The following is an 18,753-nucleotide window of genomic DNA, read 5'->3' as shown; positions in this document are numbered from 1 at the left end:
ACATAACGTGGCTTCCTCTGCTTTCCCTCTATGAGTCTCAAAGTACATTACAAAACATTTCAGAACTATTATTCCTGTTTCACAGACAGGAAAATATGGAAATGATTGGAGAAATAGCTTGACTGGCTCAAAGTAATACAGTAATTCAGAGGTAGAAATGATAATAAAAGCCAAGTTCAACACAATTGTATTTAAGATCTGTTACAGATCAAGGATGCATTTTTGTTTATTTTAATGTATTCACATACAGGATGCCCTGAAATCAGAAATCACACATTTGCAAGATCAGTCTCAATGGCCTAAGCTGCCATCACCTTTCAGAAAACCTAAAAACATATCAAATGACAAAGTGTTATCAAAGGCAACATGGATTAAAATAAAGGGTGAAAAATACATCAAGCTTACTAAGCAGATATTGTTCAGAACCACTGAATCCATGCATGAGTTAAGAGAGATTCACTCCTATTTTGCCAAATGCAGAGCCTCATTCTGCTATAGTCTAACATACTTCATATTTTGAGATGAAAAGAGGGAAAGAAATTCTGATTTAGTCATTTGATCAGACAATACCATTCAAGATGACGGTTGAAGAACTGTTGATATATCCTAGGGCTACTAGTGTAGACTGAGGTCTGAGCTTTAAATGACACTGGTTAAGCCTTTATTGCAGATTAGCACTCATAAAACAATCAATATAGCTTTTATTTGTGGCAACTTTGTCATTCTGTGGGTTCTTTTTAGTAGTTTAGTAGTTAAATGAATTAATCAGTAGTTTCTTAATGAAAGCATAGTTGACCAAAATCTAAAAATTATAATTAGGTGAGGCTGTTTATGGGTTTGGGTTATTTTTTTCATTGGCTTTTAATATTTTGATCAAAATAAACTAAAGTATCACTGTAACTAATAGGTCAGAGTAGAGATGACCAATGTGTGTGTAACTTCTATCTGAAGAAAACAGGAATTAAAACGTCAATGAGGGGGCTTAGTCTTTGAAGGTGCAGAACTTACTGGCTACAGTACACACAAGACTGTATAAATTTTATGAGATAAGCCCCTTCTGTGTAGTAAAACACAGAAGTGAAGAGAAATGAACTCAGAAGCAAGAGTCCTAAGTGATGCAGCAACAGCCAGATTAATCGCGAATTAAAGAAATTAAAAATGGACTAAGCAGATGTTATTTTTGTTTAGACACATCTTGTTTCATCTTCAAATAGTGTTTGTTCATAAGTACAGACTTCAGAAAATATTCCTTATTGTAACTCATGCAAAAACTCTTCAGGTCAAGATAAAATATGTAGGCTTTTTTGCCATGTGCTCATGCTGTTTGCTTTGTATTGAAATATGCAACCTGCTTGTGATAAAATTCACACTTTTCAGTTTGTTCTCTTGTACAGTTCTTTCTGAGTCAGTAAACAAACAAAAAAGAAATCACACATAGGCATTAGCATGTATGTATCTAATTTATGGAAAAAAACAAAACACCATTAAATATATCTGCTAGACCATATTTTATAAAGAACTATGATCACGAATTAACCCTTGAGAAGACTCAGGAAAAAATTAACGTGTCTCTGCATTTCATCTAAATTTGGAAGTAAAAGTTTAGGAAATAAAAGGAATATCTAAGGCCATGCATTTTTCTTCCTGTGATACAAATATTTAAATGACTCTTGGAAATCACCCTTAATCCACCAGAAAGTTATATGCATATATGCAAATGCCAGCGTATCACTGTTCCCACTTGTTTTGCCTTTTTTCTCTGCATGCAAGCATAGAGGTTATGCAGTCATATTTCTCAGTTTTCTTTCTTTGTTAATTCTGACCTTTTGCTGTCTTTAGGAATAAGAAAGAAAGTAACTTTTTGGAGCAAAGATGATCTGTTCAGTTCTTAACATTAAGAAAGGGAGAGCAAGGCTACAGACAGCTGAAGCTGGGAATTTCCAGTTTAATGGAAAATTCTGGTATTCTGATTATTCTGAATCAGAACAAACTATTTCAAAATTTCCCACAAAACAGAAATTAAAAAAAACTGAAAAAAAAGCTTTCAAAAATGTTGAAACACATTTTGTCTGAGCTTTTAATTAATATTACTTTTCATATTTTTGTATTTTTTTTACACCAGTCATAAGTACATGTCATCTCATGCCATATTAACAATAATTGATAAGTAATTTCCATAATATACTATAATTATTCCAAGAAGGAAGTATTTAAATTGTGAAAAAATATCCAGTAGTTGATGTATATTTCATTTGAGTAGGAAAATCAGATCAGTATTTGGCTCTGTACTATTTTTAGCAGCAGTTGTTTCTAAAACCTATGGAAAAAACCTCATACTGATACAAGGATATTCAAAATGGTAGCCACTTTAACTTACACCATAAATTAAAATAAGACAGTACTTCATTATATTAATCACAGCATTCTAACCACATGCTTTCTCTGCATCCTAGTTGCAAGCAATAAAGTCCTTGCCTTCTTGTGATCTTAGCAAAGCTATTATTCTTTACTCCACACATTGTGAAGTACTCGCTACTTCCAGTTTACAAGTCCATGGATTTATTCTGACCAGTTATTAACACTGATTGTTTCTACCACTGATACCTATAAGTAGTAATTCTGGACTGAGGTTCTCACACGTCCATCCTGCTCTTGAAACACTCATGTTTTTCCTGATCAGTAAGTGTGAAAGGTTTTTGATTTACTTGATTCTCCTTTAATCATGAAACTTGCACTTTCCCAGCTTTGCCCAAGTGAGAAACTGCTTTTCATGGCACTGTGCTCGCCTTGGTGTCTTTTCAATAATGACAGTCATTATTATTACTGTAACGACAGTTCAGATTGCATGCCCTCATCTTCCCCATCAAATTTGTTCTTTGTTTCCCATTTAGTGATGATGTTATTTAAGCCACCATGAGAAAAGGTGTTTGGGGCTTTTTTAAACAGTTCATTAGCTCAAATGAATTAGTAAAATGATTTCTGTCTTGATTTCCTAACTTTTCCCTTGATGAAAGGAATTTTCTACCATATACTTGACTTATCACTAACTTCAACACAACATTCTGTATTAATAAAATATTCTCTTTCATCCCTTTCTCCAAAGTTGTTTCCTAGAAAAGAAAGCCAAACTTCTCCAATACAAATTTTTTTACAAATCATTCACGAGAGACCGTAAGAGCTAAACAATCATTTGTGTGCTTCAGGAAATAATACTAACATTGTAAACAACATTTTATCTTCTCCAAAAGCAAGCAAGATGATTTATGAAGCAAATAAAAAGAGACAGCTCAAAACCCAAAGAGCTTAAGCTGGAGGCTAAGCAAAGAAGAGTAAGGAAGATACAGACTCAGACCATACTGAAATTCAATGAGAATTGTAGTGTTCTCCACTTCCAAAACCTCTTCATCAATGGATCACAAAAACAGTAGATGACAGAGTATCTCTATTTATGAAGAAGCCAAAAGTAATACTCAGGCCAATGGCTGTACTTACGATAATCCCAGGTCAGCATGCCAAAAGAAGGCCTTATGGTGGGGTTCAGTTACCTGCAGGTGCTGAAGGCCATTAGAAATGCCCTAAAGTATATAAGAAATCTATATGAGGTCAGCAGCTAGGACACAGAGACTTATGGGAAAGAAGTATCACTCTGCAGTAGAAGCTAGGAGCAATGCAAGATATGCCTTAGCACTAAAAATGACACTAGATGCCTAGATTTAGGCAAATTAATAATGTCTTTCATGTCTAATATCATGGTTGGGACCTAAAAAAAAAAAAAAGACACAAAAAATAAAGTTCCCATTAGCCCAGTGAACTGGATTCAGTAACTAGTCAGTAAGATAAGGGAAGACAAATAAGACATCATTCCTTCAAAAGGCTCTTCTGCTTTTTGGTGGGGAGTGGAGAGGAGGGGGGGGGACATTACCCATGGTATTCAATATAGCTCAATCATCTCTTCACACTGCATGAATCTTGCTGCATCTGTGTATGTTCTGTGCAGGATGGCTGTCCTTAAAACAACGTAATAAAAGTCAGTCTTGTCTCTGTTATTTTCATATAATGAAGAACAGCTGTTCACCAGCCACTTGCTGTCTTCTTCCATCCTGCCTTCCACCATGCTCTCAGCCCTATCACCCTCTCAGGTGATATCTTTTATAATGGTTCTATCTTGGTTCCAGAAAACTTATAATCCCATGTAAGAAAAGAAATAACAGTTCCAGATAACAAATAACTGCACATAGGTAAGAGCCATCTAATATAGAAGGATGCAAGAGGATGGCATACCGGTTGCCTTAACATAGTTCAGATTTTTTTCAGGCATTGTGACGACATTTCTACCTTTGAGGAAGGATTTAAGGAGGGATAATATATTAATTAGGATAATTGATTATTTGTAGTTTTGCTATCTTCTATTGAGTTCTCTGCAGAAAAACCAACCCAAGAGCTCTACAGCATTACAGCATGTTAGTGATATCATAGGAGTGTTAAAGTGCAAAAGATGAGTATCAGAACACATAAATTTCTAAATATCTGATTGTCTCTCTCACACATTTCATATATCTTTGTGGCCATGGTATCACTGCAGGTGATACTTGAGAAGCCAAACAAAAATGTATCTGCTGATTGCTGTTTAATGTAGAATAGCCATACACATGTCAATTAAATAATTTTGTCTGACCTGGACATCTTTTGTGAGTATTTTGATAAATAACATAAACTCTGTAGTTTACAGGTGCATTTTGTTAAAGGGAATGTATGTAATTGCATAAGCACTCAATCATAAAGTAATAAACATACAGTACTTTATTCTAAAAGATTTATATAGTAAAACAATTATATTTAACAAGGGAGAAATGAACAAATCCCCATTAGTAAACAGACTGCTATACTGACTAGAATATTTTCATCAGAACAGAAGCTACATTTTAGGAAAGCAGTGAACCCCAGATCAGTATGTCCTGAAGGATGTTTAAATTTCTAGAAGAAAAATAGTATTATTTGTAAGTGAAGAAGAGCACTGCACTAACAGTAAATCTAAAACTTACTACCAAAAACCTCTCTTGAATCTATTTTTCCCCTGCCTTTTCACTTAAAAATAAAAAAAAAAATAAAGTACCACTTTAAAATGAGAACCAAAAGAAAGAAGTGAAGAGCATCAGAAACTTAGTCTGGTTGGATGGAATGAGGATAGGAGTTCAGAATGGCTCCATGGAAAGAAACAGGATTAGCAATTGTGTAGAGACACCCCGATTCTCTGGCTACCATGAAAGCCCAAAACTGCATCTACTGGATGCTGCTGTCATGACCAGGAGAGTCCTGGCGAAACCTAGAAGAGAGAAAGCAGGGGAGTGAAATGAAGGTTTGAAGCTCAGGCAGTGGGGAAGTAATGAATGAGTGGATTCCTTCTGTTGTTTAGGAAGAAAAAGGCAGAAGTATGTGCACCCATCTGTAGTACTGTAAAAGTAAAAAATAAAGAATATCAGAGCTTTGATAACATGTCTTCCCACATTCTTCTATTAGGCTGGTGAAATAAGTGATACATGTGCTACAAATTGCAGCAGGCTACGTCAAGCTATGCGTAGAATGGTGCCACTAAATTCTGAAATGCAGAGAGAAGAATAAAACAGACCAGAATATTAACATACAGTACCTGCAGTACAAATATGTATCAGAATACTTGAAATATTGATATCACCTGAACTAAGCAAATTTACCTCAAAGTAAATTTGATTCTGCCATTCTGCTACATTAGAAGAAATCCCTTCCAAAGATCACTCAGCTTAGTTAACCATACACTGTTTAAAACTGCACAAAGCAGAGTATTAGCCACTCATAGAGGATGCAAATAACGAAATGTGTCCTTTCTGCCTGACAAGCACCATATAGTTCAAGGTGGATTGGAAAACTGCAAATTGACCTGGGCCATTATGATCTCAATTGCTATTTTCAATAATAAAGTACAGCTAGCACCTCAGCATGCAACTCTCACTTGAGTGGAAGGAGAGAGGAACAACATGCAATGATCTGAAACATCTTTTATGCAAATCATGCACCGTTTGTATTTGATCTCTGGAGCTGCAGCCTTGTTTAATTCTCTACTTTTGAATGTCATCTTCCAAACCCAAAGGGTTACAAGTACAAATTATATCTATAAAACAGCATCACAAGTTTATTTTCAATAGCTAAGTATTGAAATGCAAGCATACATTATAAATAGAAAAACAGCTGGCTTGGAGCACATTGCAAGCCACTAACACAGTTGAGGGATTTGAATGACATCATAACCCGTGAGAGCATGTTGCTGGCCAGCTGGTGTTATTTATAATATACTCATAATTGAAGAAAAATAAAAAGACAAAAGTTAGGTATTGCAGAACTAACAAAGTTGAATTCTGTCTTTCCTAGTGTCATTTAAATAGTTACCAAGGGTAATTACTAATTACTAATAAAAAGGGGGGAAATAATTTTATAATTACAACAGCACATTTAAGATAAATGTCATGGAAGCCGCCCCCCTCCTTCCCGCCCCCCCCCCCATCCCCCCCCCCCCCCCCCCCCCGCCCTGAACTGGTCTACTTGTATTACTATAGTAATAGTACTGAAAATTCTAGGAAATTATATGACTTCTCCTGTGGGGTTGCTAGAAGATCACAAAGCTATTTTGCCCTATTTGCAAGACTGTTCAACAATTCCTTTATTTTTAGCAAACTACAAACTGCTATTTCAGGGTTAATAGCACAGAGAGCTGGAGGTTTTAATTTTTACTCAGCATATAGGCATGCAAAGTTTAATAACGTAAAGATGCATTAAGAAAGAAGTAGATAAACGACTGCCTGTCTTTCTATACTATATAAATAAAATACCTGTGCCCCTATGCTTAAATAAAACGTGTACATATATACAAAGGTATGCATATATACAAACAATGCCCTTATGTATATAAGTTTATACATATTTGAAATGCAGACGCATACACATAAATACAAATGCACACATAGCAATCTGAAAGTTTACCAGAATACATTTTCTTATTTTTCATGGCAGCACAAGCTTTTTTGTCTGCTAACCCCTCAGTCATTAATTCACATTCTTTTAAAGGGAAAAAAATATGCTTCTGTGCTCTAGTTTTAAAATGCAAAGGTATGATGTTATTTGTCACCATGCCCAAAAAAGTCCTTACTCGGTAACTTTGCCAGAAGAGGGAGAGAGAGAGAAGGCAAATGCTCCCCCAGCTGTTTCCTGTCTACAGTGTCTGTGTAATGTAGATAAATGTGAGGATTTTCTCTAAATCCCTCTTCTGTTTGCTAAATCTCACTGTCACTGCTAAAATCAGAGCAGATAGAGCCTGCGCAATGGAATAAAGTCCTCAATATTGAAATGTGACATTGCTCTCAACATCTCACATCTCTCTGGATTTCTTTTTTCTCATCTTTACTGCTAACAAATTCATTTCCAGACTTTGCACTTTTAAGAAGCAATGGAAAAAATCAACAGTCTTTCAACACAATTAGTTAAGTGCTGCTTTTGTGATTTCTTGAAGGTAAATCTTTATTACTATTTCAAATAATTTTTTAGTTTTATTTTACTGTGTATTGTCTGCTTCTGGTTTGGAGAGTATTGTGCACTTTTCAATAACATTGTTTTAGAACTGAGAATTATTTATAAATTGCTGAACATGCAGTTTTATGTGATCTGGAAAATGGCTGTGTGTAATAGTTGCAATTACATAGATAACTGTAAGGGTAAACTATTGCAGATACGTGTCTTGTATTTCACTTCTGTTCCGAGAACTTTGCAATATTTCAGTTATGTCATTACTAAAGGGTCAAATTACATCATTGTCTATATTGTTAATTAATGCTTCTAAAAACAAGAACTTTTAGCTATTTTCTGCAGGTGCAAGGTTTTATAGGGAAAAAGGTATTATTCACATGTTAAGTTTCTGCAGTTTTATTATACACAATTATAGATAAAATGTTCATGCTTTCACAGGGAAACTTTTAAGGGATGTTGTTACTGCAGCAATTTTCTGGCAGCATTGTAGCATTTACTTGTTTTTTGTTTTCATTAGTTAAAAGTAAATGTGAAGTTCAGTTTGTTTTCTACATTAGAATCCAGCTGCGACTCTTGCTGACCTTGCATATTTGTATAGCTTAAGCAATTGTACATAAAGAAAATGGAAATTCCCTTACATGTTCATCTCCAAGTTTTCCCTTGCAGGGAGGGTTGTTTCAGGAAAGTTTGCATGTGAAGTTTCATGTTATGACCCTATAATTTCTACACATTAACATACACTGTCTTTTAGTAAATTTGGCTTCAGTAGGTGCATTGACCTTTGTTTCTGTCAGCTGGCCCTAGTTCAGCTTTCCATTATCAGCAAATTTTTATCCTTCAAGAAGTTTTTTTCTTTAATATTTTGCAAGGATAATTACACAGTTGACAGAATTCTCCTGTTTTAATTGTTTAGGGCCCATTTATTTTTTTAAAGTATCTTACACTTAAAACACACTTACCTCATTCCTTAATGTGATTCAAAAGAGCTGGTCTGTAATTGCAATGGATGAAACCATTCTCTTAATGTATACTTCAAAGATGATGATTTTTTTAAAAGTATTGAGCAAGGCACTAAGAGACATAAAAGTAATGTGCTAGTTCCTCAGCTGGTACATCCTGCCAAGCTTCCTTAGAATCAATGGAACATATTGATTTAGGTTAGGATGTAGCCCAGATTCTTTAATCAAAGTTAGCAGTATTTAAACTGTGATCCATTCCAGAGTATATATGCTTTATTTATATAATAACTACTAGTGATTACTATTACATACTAATTACATACTTCTACTATGGCTTGGTAATCAGGTCCAATCTCTATATAGCAAATTGTGATTTTGAATATAAACCTTGATTATTTTTTTTCTATAGCATATACTATTCATAAAAATGCAATGGCCTTCAGGATATTTATAATTATTGTAGCTGTTCTTATATGTTATCAAAATGACCAAATACGTGGAGAATTCTTATGCGCAACTTGTGCCAGTTGATAGTTTGTTAGACAAAGAGGATTTATACAAAAGAATTAAGAAGTAAAAGTGATGCAGAATGTTCATATATGACATTTCTCTGTGGTGCCACTCTCCTGGACTATTAAAAAAGGAGTGCAGCAAAAGCTGGTTATTTTACTGAAAAAAAAGAGGAAATTCCAGCTGTGAAAATATGGTCAGTCATTCTATGCAACTAAAAGAAGTGCTTAACCAGGCTCATCCTGAACCTGTATTCAATTTCCAAATGTAATTAGATGCTTCAATAAACCCCACCCACATGCCAATGCATTTTTTCTTAAACTCTCAACTTTCTAGTCAATTTGGGGACATTGCAAGCACCCTGCCTGTTTGTAAAGAATGTGAGGCAATATTGGATTACAACTTTGTATTTTCTTAAGACTATTCCCCTCAGACATAAATGGGAACTTTGATTTTATCACAAACATATTGAACTAACTAATGTTATGCTTATTTAGAATGATGAAGTAAAGTTAGTTTGAAACTATGTTTTGGAATTAGTTTTCATGAAACAGCACTTAATTTTAAACAAATAATTGATTGTGCCCTAGAAACATGTGAGTCTGTTTTCTTTTCCCAAAAGTTTTTACTTGTTTGAAAGTTCTTGACTGTTGTTAAATTTGAAGATAGAGTTAGAAATTCTCTGTGCTTTATACTGTGCAGCCTTTTTGGCTTCCACTAAAGGAAAAACAGTAGATCATCTGTTTTGTTGTAGTTCAGTACTGATACTTATCTGAAAATGCAACCCAGCTGAAAAGTCTTGAAAAATACAAAATTGTTAAATGTCTAAGATTTATGTTTATTTCTGGCCCAAATGTTATAGAAGAACAAAATGTTAAATACATAATATTCTTGTATTTGTAATGTCTTTCAGTCTTCTGAGGCGGTGTGCTAAACAGCTTTCTGCTTTACCTCCTCAGAACTGGGAACCATCTTAAACTGCAAGCGCATCACATTTATCTTAGAAATTTAAATATATGGCAAGGGAAAAAAGAAATTGATGTTGTTTAGATATGGAATTATTACAGGAAATAATGCTTTATGTTACCATCATTCATTTGTAATCTGATCTTCTTCCATCTGCCATTGAAGTCATGTCTGTGCATTAAAGCTTGTTGGTTTTTGCATGGCAAAGTTGGCTAAAGACTCTTGTGAATGGGAAAATAATTATTCTTTCTTTTTATGATATATCATGGGATTTACATTTGTTCATTATTTTCACAGTGGAAATACTAGGAAAAAAAGGAGGATAAATTCCGACATATTTATAGACTTGTGTCTTATTCAGCTTTGACTTCAGTTGAAATAGAGGACTCATCCAGCAAGGTCCTAAGATCCCTTGCCAACAAAATATGAATTCTTAAAAATTACTGACTAGAGAAGGCTCAATATCCCTCCCACTGGATCAGATCCCATGTGAGCAGACAACAGATAATGTCATGGGTTTTTTCAAAAGTTCAATGAAAAAAATAAGATTAAATGGTCCCTGAAACCCTGAAAGAAACTTTAGGGAAGATTAATCATTTTACTCCAATTACTTTGCGCTAGTCTGCTAATACAAAGCAGTTTTAAGCCAAGGTTAACTGTATGGATGAGAAAGATTTGTAACTTCTTACCTGACTGCAATACTAATGTTAACCTTGACAGAGAATGAAATTAAATGCAGATTTACACCTTTCAAAAGTAACATTTTGGCAAGTGATCTAAATCAGTTCAGGATATGTATTAAGCACATTTTTCACTGTCCTGCTACTAAATGTAAATAGCTTTTCCTAGTATTTAAAAAAAAAATGATGCTATCTTCTTTGACATGTTGGGTAAGATCTTTTGTCGATGTAAATTGATATAAAAGGAAGCAGATAAATGGAATGGTGTAAATTTACACCAATTGAGGATTAGCCTTCTTTCAATCATAAATCCAGGAAAAAGGTAGTTCGTAACCACATGTAAATGAGAAAAGAATGGTCACCTCTGTGTATACCTCATAGCCAAACCTGACTAAGAGGATATAATGGAGGTCAGTGAAAGTATAGCTGCTTCCAACAAGTAAAAATACAAACACTCCCACTAGTGCTCCTCTTAATTTCTTGAATGCTTCCGAATGTTAACCTGCTAGAAACAGAGGACTGTGAGTCATTGAACTTGGTCCCCTACTTATGAAAGGTCCTGCATCGACTCTTCTGTAACTTTGGCAAGCTCTACCTTGAATCTTCTGTTTTGTCCTGGTGTCTCCCCTTTTAAGGTGCTAGAGATTCATGGAGTACTAATTATGAACTCTTTTCCTACTGGGCAAAATTTCCTTCCATCCAGGTTACAGCCATTTATTCTTCTGCCAGTGCTGTTCTTTAGTTTAAGTAGCTCTTCTCCATCATATGTCACCTCCATCTCCCATAGTACGTTGGCAGACAACTGTCATATTCCCACTTAGACTGTCTGGTCTTAGACAAAATAATTCAAGTTTGTCTAGTCTTCCTTGCTATTATTATTCCAGGCTTCCTTTTGTCTGTTTTTAGCACTCTTCCATATTCTCCTTTTGCAGGAGCAACCATAAATCGTAGTTACTACAAGGTTCTCTAACTATGTGTGAATGTAAACCAGAAATATACACCAGAGAAAGTAATCAGTTTACAAAATACACAGACTACAATATGTAGACAGTTGCAAAATTATGGTGAGGCATTTCCTGATACTGTGTTTATTGTCTAACAAATTACAGTACAAATGCATTCTCAACTCACAAGGGCGCAGGAGTAATTTTCTTTAGGACTCTGTTAAGAAATTCTGACGCTACTTTTGCTTCCTTTGCAGGTGAAGATGCACACTGTGTCCTACATCCATTTCTTCTACCTTGGCCTATGTTTGCTTACCTTAACCAGTTCTGCTGCTGCTGGCCCAGAAACACTCTGTGGTGCTGAGCTGGTTGATGCTCTTCAGTTCGTGTGTGGAGATAGAGGCTTTTACTTCAGTAAGTCCACCCTTTCTTTCATTGAACTGCTAAACCTTTCCATGTAATCCATTGGAGTTTGCAACTGCTCTATGCAAGCTTAGAAATGGTGAAATCAGGCTGCTGAGTACGACTAGTGTCATCTGTCTTGGAGATGCCCATCTTCAAAGACCATGAAGTCTCAGTAAAGAATAAAGCTGTGCCTGCATTCAGCCTCTCTGAGTTTCTGACAAATTTTCCTTTTCAGGCATGTTATCATTTTTAACCATATTCCAGCTGCTGCTATTCCACCTGCTATACAACTACTTTCTGCTGACCTGCCACTGAAATTAAATGAATGAAAGCACATACTAGACCCAAGATATTCAAGAGGCAGAACTTCATGTACCTGTTATGTCAGACTACTCATAAAAAAGTTTAAGTACACACTGTAACATATCAAAAACACACTAAGCTTCAACATCTGGTTTGAAAAAAGCACAGCTGGAAGGCAGCAAGCAGAGTTACCACATCCAAGTATCCACATATTTCATCAGTTAAATACAGGTGAAGGAAAATGCATGCATGGTGAGATAATAAAGTTTAACACCAGTATAGAAAACAGATAAAAATTTCTGCAGTAGTTTGGATATATTGGTACTCAATTAACGTTTTTGAGCAAGACCTACACTTTGGAAATGAACATCACAGTATTTTTTCTTTGCTGTGTATTAGACCGTGCAAAGTTACTCAAATAACACAAAGTTAATGAAACTTTTAGCTAGGGATATATTAATTCTGAATTAATTCATTAATACATTTATTCAAAACATGCCAGAACTTGTGCATTTAGAGCCTCTGAAGGTAGCATTTACTTTTAATAATAATACGTGCTTGTCTGAAGTTACCTCTCCTTCAGGGCCTCAGTTACCTTTCCAAACAAGAATATAACTAGGAAAAGAAAATATGGAGTAGTTAGGCAATAAAGACAATAAATTAACTTCATGGGGTTTTTTCTATTTATTTTTTTTATTCTTTGTGAGGTTTAGCTATTTATTTATTTAATTTTTTATTTCTTTAATCTTTGTTTTATCCTAATAATTCTTGCCTTCTAAGCTATCATTTTTGTTTTTCTGATCTTACCCTCTCTATTTCTATTAATTTCTATTCACAGACTTATTGCTTTCAATATTTTTCTCCTTGCTTGTAATAAAAATAGAAATCCAGATTCTTACAGAGTCATAGAATAAATCAAGTTGGAGGGGACTCATCAGGATCACCAAGTCCAAACTCCCAATCCAAGAGCATTCAGTCAATCCAAGATGAAGATACCACAACTAAACTGGAACAAAAGTACAGCTGTCCCAAACTCATAAGTGACTTACCTGTAGCATTACTGATTGCTTCTTCAGAAAAGACATATTTTCAGGGGAGGGTAATTGGTCCTAAGGGACATTTTCCCTTGACATTATCAGAGATTTCTGGGGAAGATGGATAGAAAAAAAATGACCAACATTCAGCAAAAGCTTTGACATCACCGTACAGTGCGCAGTGCTCCCTTATGCCCTTTTAGCATAGGGAAAGCAGGAGGAACACCTGAAAGCTGACATACAAGCTGCAGACATTTTCACTATCTTCTTAGCACTTTCTATTGAAGTTTATCTTTGACACTGGGAGCCTTAGTTTCATATCCACTTAGTAATTCACTAAAGAAACCTTTCTGTATTTAACACTCTAGCTATCATTAATGAGCATCTATTCTAGGGTGCTGTTTAACTTGGTATTCTGGTACTAAACACAATATTAGAGCTTCTGGAATCTCTCATGAAGGAAATTACATTTTTCAACTAGGTCTTTATGTTTTCATTTGAAAACCAAAATGTGTTACACTCGTCAGCTGTTGAGTTACACTTAAGGGGCTATTTGAGTGTCCTACAAATACTTTCTCTTCATGGCTGGAAGGAATGTAAAGGGAGATTTTCATCTCACCCTCCTGTTTTTGCACTAGAAAACAAAAAGACAATATATTGCATCCTAGGAATAGCATAGGATATTTTTTAATTTTTTTTACTGTGCATGTCTCAGGCATTTTCCCAGTCATTCCAGCAAAATGTTTGCTGTTTTTTCAGAGAACTATCACACTTGCTTACTGCAAGAGTGACTGTTACTGCCAAGTAATCAAATGTACTATTCTGTGTACTCTGTGTTCCTCAAGGTAAGAGGACATGCAAAATGTTAATCACCAGCAATAACTCTCTTTGTTTTCAATCTCAGTTATTCTAAGGTTGTACAATCTGTTCCACACCTCTGCATTCCCTAAGCTAGATCATCCTTACTTTAAAATATCAGGATGGGTTTGTGAAGTTTAAAAGGAGATCTTTACCCTTGCAATCTTGAGTTTTATTTGCTGTCAGTAAAGACTTTCTCTCTAGTTTTCTCTGTTGTTTTCTTACATTCTGTTTTCACTTGAACTAATGTAACTGTTAACACCAAAAAGGTCTACCTCGTTTTGTATGGAAGACTGTGGAAGGTTTTGCTAATGACCGACCACCCTGTTTTAGGAAAGTCTTGTACTGTCATAATCAATAGACTGCAATTGCAATATTCAACAGGAATTTTATTAATTTGATATATGGCCATTGGATGCTGAGTAATGTGCGTTTTCTACCCAACTACTGATTCATAAGTCAGCAATTTAATCTCTTTTAGCTTTCTCTCTCTTATTTGTTACTGTTTAATCTAAAATATGAAACTATAGAAAAGTAAGTCCAGTAACACTGGTAAAACAACTTGACATCCTTATATCAAATATACTACAGAGTGCAGCACGTTACTGGAAGTTAAAGATGTTGCTCCATTTCTGGTGACTTTTTAAGAACGCCACATCATTTGCAGAAGTAAAAAAATCCAGTGAACTTTTTCTTTTATTGGGAAAAGGATGTCAATTAAAATTGTATTTTAAGCCTTATAGTCTCATACTCTGGTTCCCTTACATAAAGTGTAATCAATGGTAATGTTTGCCTTGAACTTGCACAGGAAATAGCTGTGAGGGAAGGTTTTTTCTTCCGTCATTCTATATTTCACTAGGGATTCCAAATATAAAGAATACCTTTTGGCTGAGGTGGAATTCCTGGTTCAGATTCAAGGTCAAATCTTCTGACTATTCCTTGGGAGCTGTGGGTGGAAATGAAGATATAAATAATTGAGTTACTTTCTTTTGAAACTCTGTACTGCACAGCCGCGAGGCTGTCTATGGTTAGGACTGGGAGAAAAGAAATTTCCTTTATATAGTCTACTCTGCCCAACTTCCTAGCTATAAAAGGAAATCTTTACAGCTTCTGAAGAGATGCCCCAGCTGCTTACCACACACAAAGAAAAATACTGAATTCAAGAGGAAGTCAAATATGGTTTCTACCATTCCCTTTCTTCACGAGCTAGACAGTGAAGGACCATGCTTAGAGAATTTTAGGGGAGAACACTGCACAAATCCCAAAATAGAGCACCTGCTTTTTCCCTTGGTCACATTTAACCCCAGCCAGTGCTGACTACTTCTTAGACAGCATTTCCTCTCCCACGATTCACTAGTAAAAATCAGTTTCTTGCCACCTCTTATCTAGCAAAATCTGTCTAGCAGAGCTCCTGCCACTCAAGTTCCTGTGTGCTAATTTATATCAGGAGAAGCCAACAGAGAGCCTGGCCACAGTTACACAGGTGGCTACACTTAGGCAACCATTAATGCTTCTCTAGTCTCACCAACTCTGTCATGAAGCAAAGTGGGATGGCTGCTATGTTCGTTTGAATTTTAATGCCTAGAAAGGTCTACCATGCCAGTACTATTACAAAACAGTGCTGAGGGCAGAGATTATTGGCAAAACTGAAAGGACAAATTACAGGAAACACAGAAGCAATAGCCCAGGAAGGGGGAAATTTTGCTTGAAATAGTCTGGTCTTGTCACAGGAATTTACTTTGTAGATTAATCAAAAAAGATTTATTTTTTTTTCTTAATACAAGTTGAATTTGATTTACAATCATTCTTTCTTGCTCATGTTGTTTCCTGAGGACTATTACTACTACCATGAGAAAAGAAAGCAATAGTTTGCTTTAAGGAGCAAATGCTATATTCTTTTTTATCTAGTTTCTTCTCCTCTGAAAATATACCTTTCCAGCCTAATTCTCCCTGTATCAACTGCTTTGTGGAGAATCATTACAGATTTTTACTATACCTTTTTTTCCACTAAGACAATCAGAATTGTGTGTTGTCCTTGAGAACATCCCCCACTGTGCACAACATAAGACTATTGGCTTATAATCATCAGAAAATCAGGTAAGACAGTGAACCTAATTTTGGGTAATCAGAGCTGTCATCATATCTCATTGCTTTGTAGAGTGAAGGTATATATGGAGGAATTGCTGCCTTACAAAGGAGGAAACAGGTGGCACAGCAATAGGCAATTATGTTTTGCTTCTTCCATTTCCCTTTAGTTAACAGCTTCTTGTTTACTTCAGGAAGTCTGCTTTTAAGATGTTATTAAAGTTTCTAGGCCTGTCAAACCTATCAACATAATTACAAGAGATGGCATGGCACTCAGTTCTTTAACTACTCCATACCTGTAGGAGCTGTGAGTCATTAGCTCCTCTCTGTGTCCCTGATTGAGTCCCTGATTAAAAGGAATGTTAATGTTGCAAGCCCAGCAAGATCCAAGAGTGTTTTTAAGTTTCTTGGTCTGACCACGTGCCCCATTCGTATCCAAATCCTGTATCCGTGGAAGATTTGAGTGTACTCCTCAATCTTTATCCTCAGGTTCCTTACTTCTTACAGGAAAGCTAGCCTGGAAAGGAGCTATGGTGTGCTTTAGCCAGGTTTGGAGTGTCAGTGCTCAGGGAACCAGCTCTATAGGCATAGCTGATATGCCTCTACAAGAAAAAAAGAGTAGCTCTGGCTTTTGGAATGGTATCAGTTATCTGACTATACAGTGATACATGTTTGATGTGTGCTCTCTTGCCCCTGGTAGTAATCACTGAGGAAGTTTTCTGAAAATAAGCCAGTCTTTGAAAGAAATTTGTCCTTTTCTACCACATTAAGAAAGGCTAGGGCATGTTCATAAAGGCTAACCTTAATTTAGTGAGTTTAATCTTCTTAATTGCCTCTTTAATAAGAGAGAGGTTCTGCCTTCTTTCTCCATGGATCACACAGCAAGTGAGTAAATTTAGACTCTGCAAACAGGTTTCCTGTGCAGCTAGTTCTCATGTCACCAAGAATTTCATATTTTTTCAACCTTTTCATTAAGTGGGACTGTAGTAATGAAGATAATTTTAGTGAGGTGACTGGAAGCAAACCATTGATCAACATTTCAACAAGAAATATCTCTGCAAAAAGTGTCTACTACCAAAACCAAATAAGTATGGTTTCTCCAGAAGTTCAATTTATATGTGTCCTTATTAGTTAGCTGTTAGATGTTAGAAATGCTAATGCTTTTTATGATGTTTGCCTTTATCTATGCACTAGACCAAGTTTCAGATTTGGTCTCAAATAGCAGAAAGCTGTTATTTGACATTTGATTCTCTAACTGCTATATGTGTATTTAATATGTTGTTTAGTCTCATGTTGGATAAAGTCACTTAAAGAAGCACTTGGCAAGATCAGCATTAATTCTTGGCATAGCTGCCCCTCTTACTTTTCCACTGAATCTTAAATACCAAGAAAAACCCTTCAGTGACTTCAGTTCTGGCATACGTTTTATGCAATTAGCCAAAACCTTTACATATGGACCTTTTCATTTGTTCTGGTATTAATAATGCATTTGCAATATTTGATAAACAGCAGCAAGAGTCACAAAGCAAATGATTCAGTTTAGCAGAACCACACAGTTTCTTAAATAAAACCTTTTGCACTAACTACTTGAGCACCTACAGCAATCTATATAGAATGCTCATTCAAATAAGGAAGTTCATACAGCCATTTCTCTAGAGCTTATTCTGTACTTTAGCTTTTATGTACATTTCAAACCCTATCACATCACTGAAAATGAAATAGAGACTGAAAACTGTTTTAATCTCAGAGATTTGTTAAAAAAGATGGATCTGAACTTGTTTGTTAAACCATACCCAAATGTCAGTATTTGCCCATGATACAAGCTTAATTGTTGAAAAATGTGACAACAAATGAAAGGGGTAACTAAACAGTTAAGTCATTTCTCAGTCTAGAAATCAAGACAAAAGTAATACCACAAATGTATACTTATTGAAGAATTTATGCTAAATTTATCTCTGGTAATAACCACGGGAACTTCCATGTCAATAAGAAGAAAAAGCCATTAATTCATACTTTCTTTGTGGTGCATTTAATGCAAAATCACTATGCAAGATATAGCCCAGGTACTGGGTCTAATTGTTAAGTAATGACAGGTGTATTTCATGTTTGCATCAGTGAATGAGGTTCTGAGAACAAGAATGTTAACACATCCATAGCCTTTAAAGGGGCATACTGTATACTGACCTGGGGGTGACTCCAACCTATAGAAGATTTTGTATTGTCACTTTAAGTAAAAGTTTAAATAATTTAATCCAGTTAAATACTAAATGCCTATTTCAACCAAAAGGCTGTACCTTAGGCACTGGTTAACATATAACTTGGAGAGTAATAGGATAAATGGCTTTTCTTACTGTATCAAAGCAAGAAAAGTCAAATGCTATCTTCTTTTCAGACTTCTTTATGTATTAGGCAAATTACACAGGTAAGCTTATCCTGTCAGTTTTATCTGAACAACTTT

General features: G+C 35.4%; 1 protein-coding gene across 1 annotated transcript in view; it reads left to right on the top strand.

The window, feature by feature from the left end:
- Positions 1-2,081: 2,081 nt before the first annotated feature.
- The window catches only part of IGF1 (insulin like growth factor 1), an 86,453-nt gene continuing 69,781 nt past the window's right edge, over positions 2,082-18,753 (top strand). Inside the window, exons 1-2 of the mRNA XM_080391393.1 lie at positions 2,082-7,537; positions 11,868-12,024. Of these exons, the coding sequence (XP_080247519.1) occupies positions 7,475-7,537; positions 11,868-12,024 (220 nt within the window). The 5' untranslated portion in view covers positions 2,082-7,474. The remainder of the gene's footprint in view (positions 7,538-11,867; positions 12,025-18,753) is intronic.

Source organism: Falco punctatus (assembly GCF_963210335.1).
Source record: "Falco punctatus genome assembly, chromosome: 6".
NCBI classification, from domain to species: domain Eukaryota; kingdom Metazoa; phylum Chordata; class Aves; order Falconiformes; family Falconidae; genus Falco; species Falco punctatus.
The sequence above is the reverse complement of the archived record's forward strand: the minus strand, read 5'-3'. Positions and strand labels throughout refer to the sequence as shown.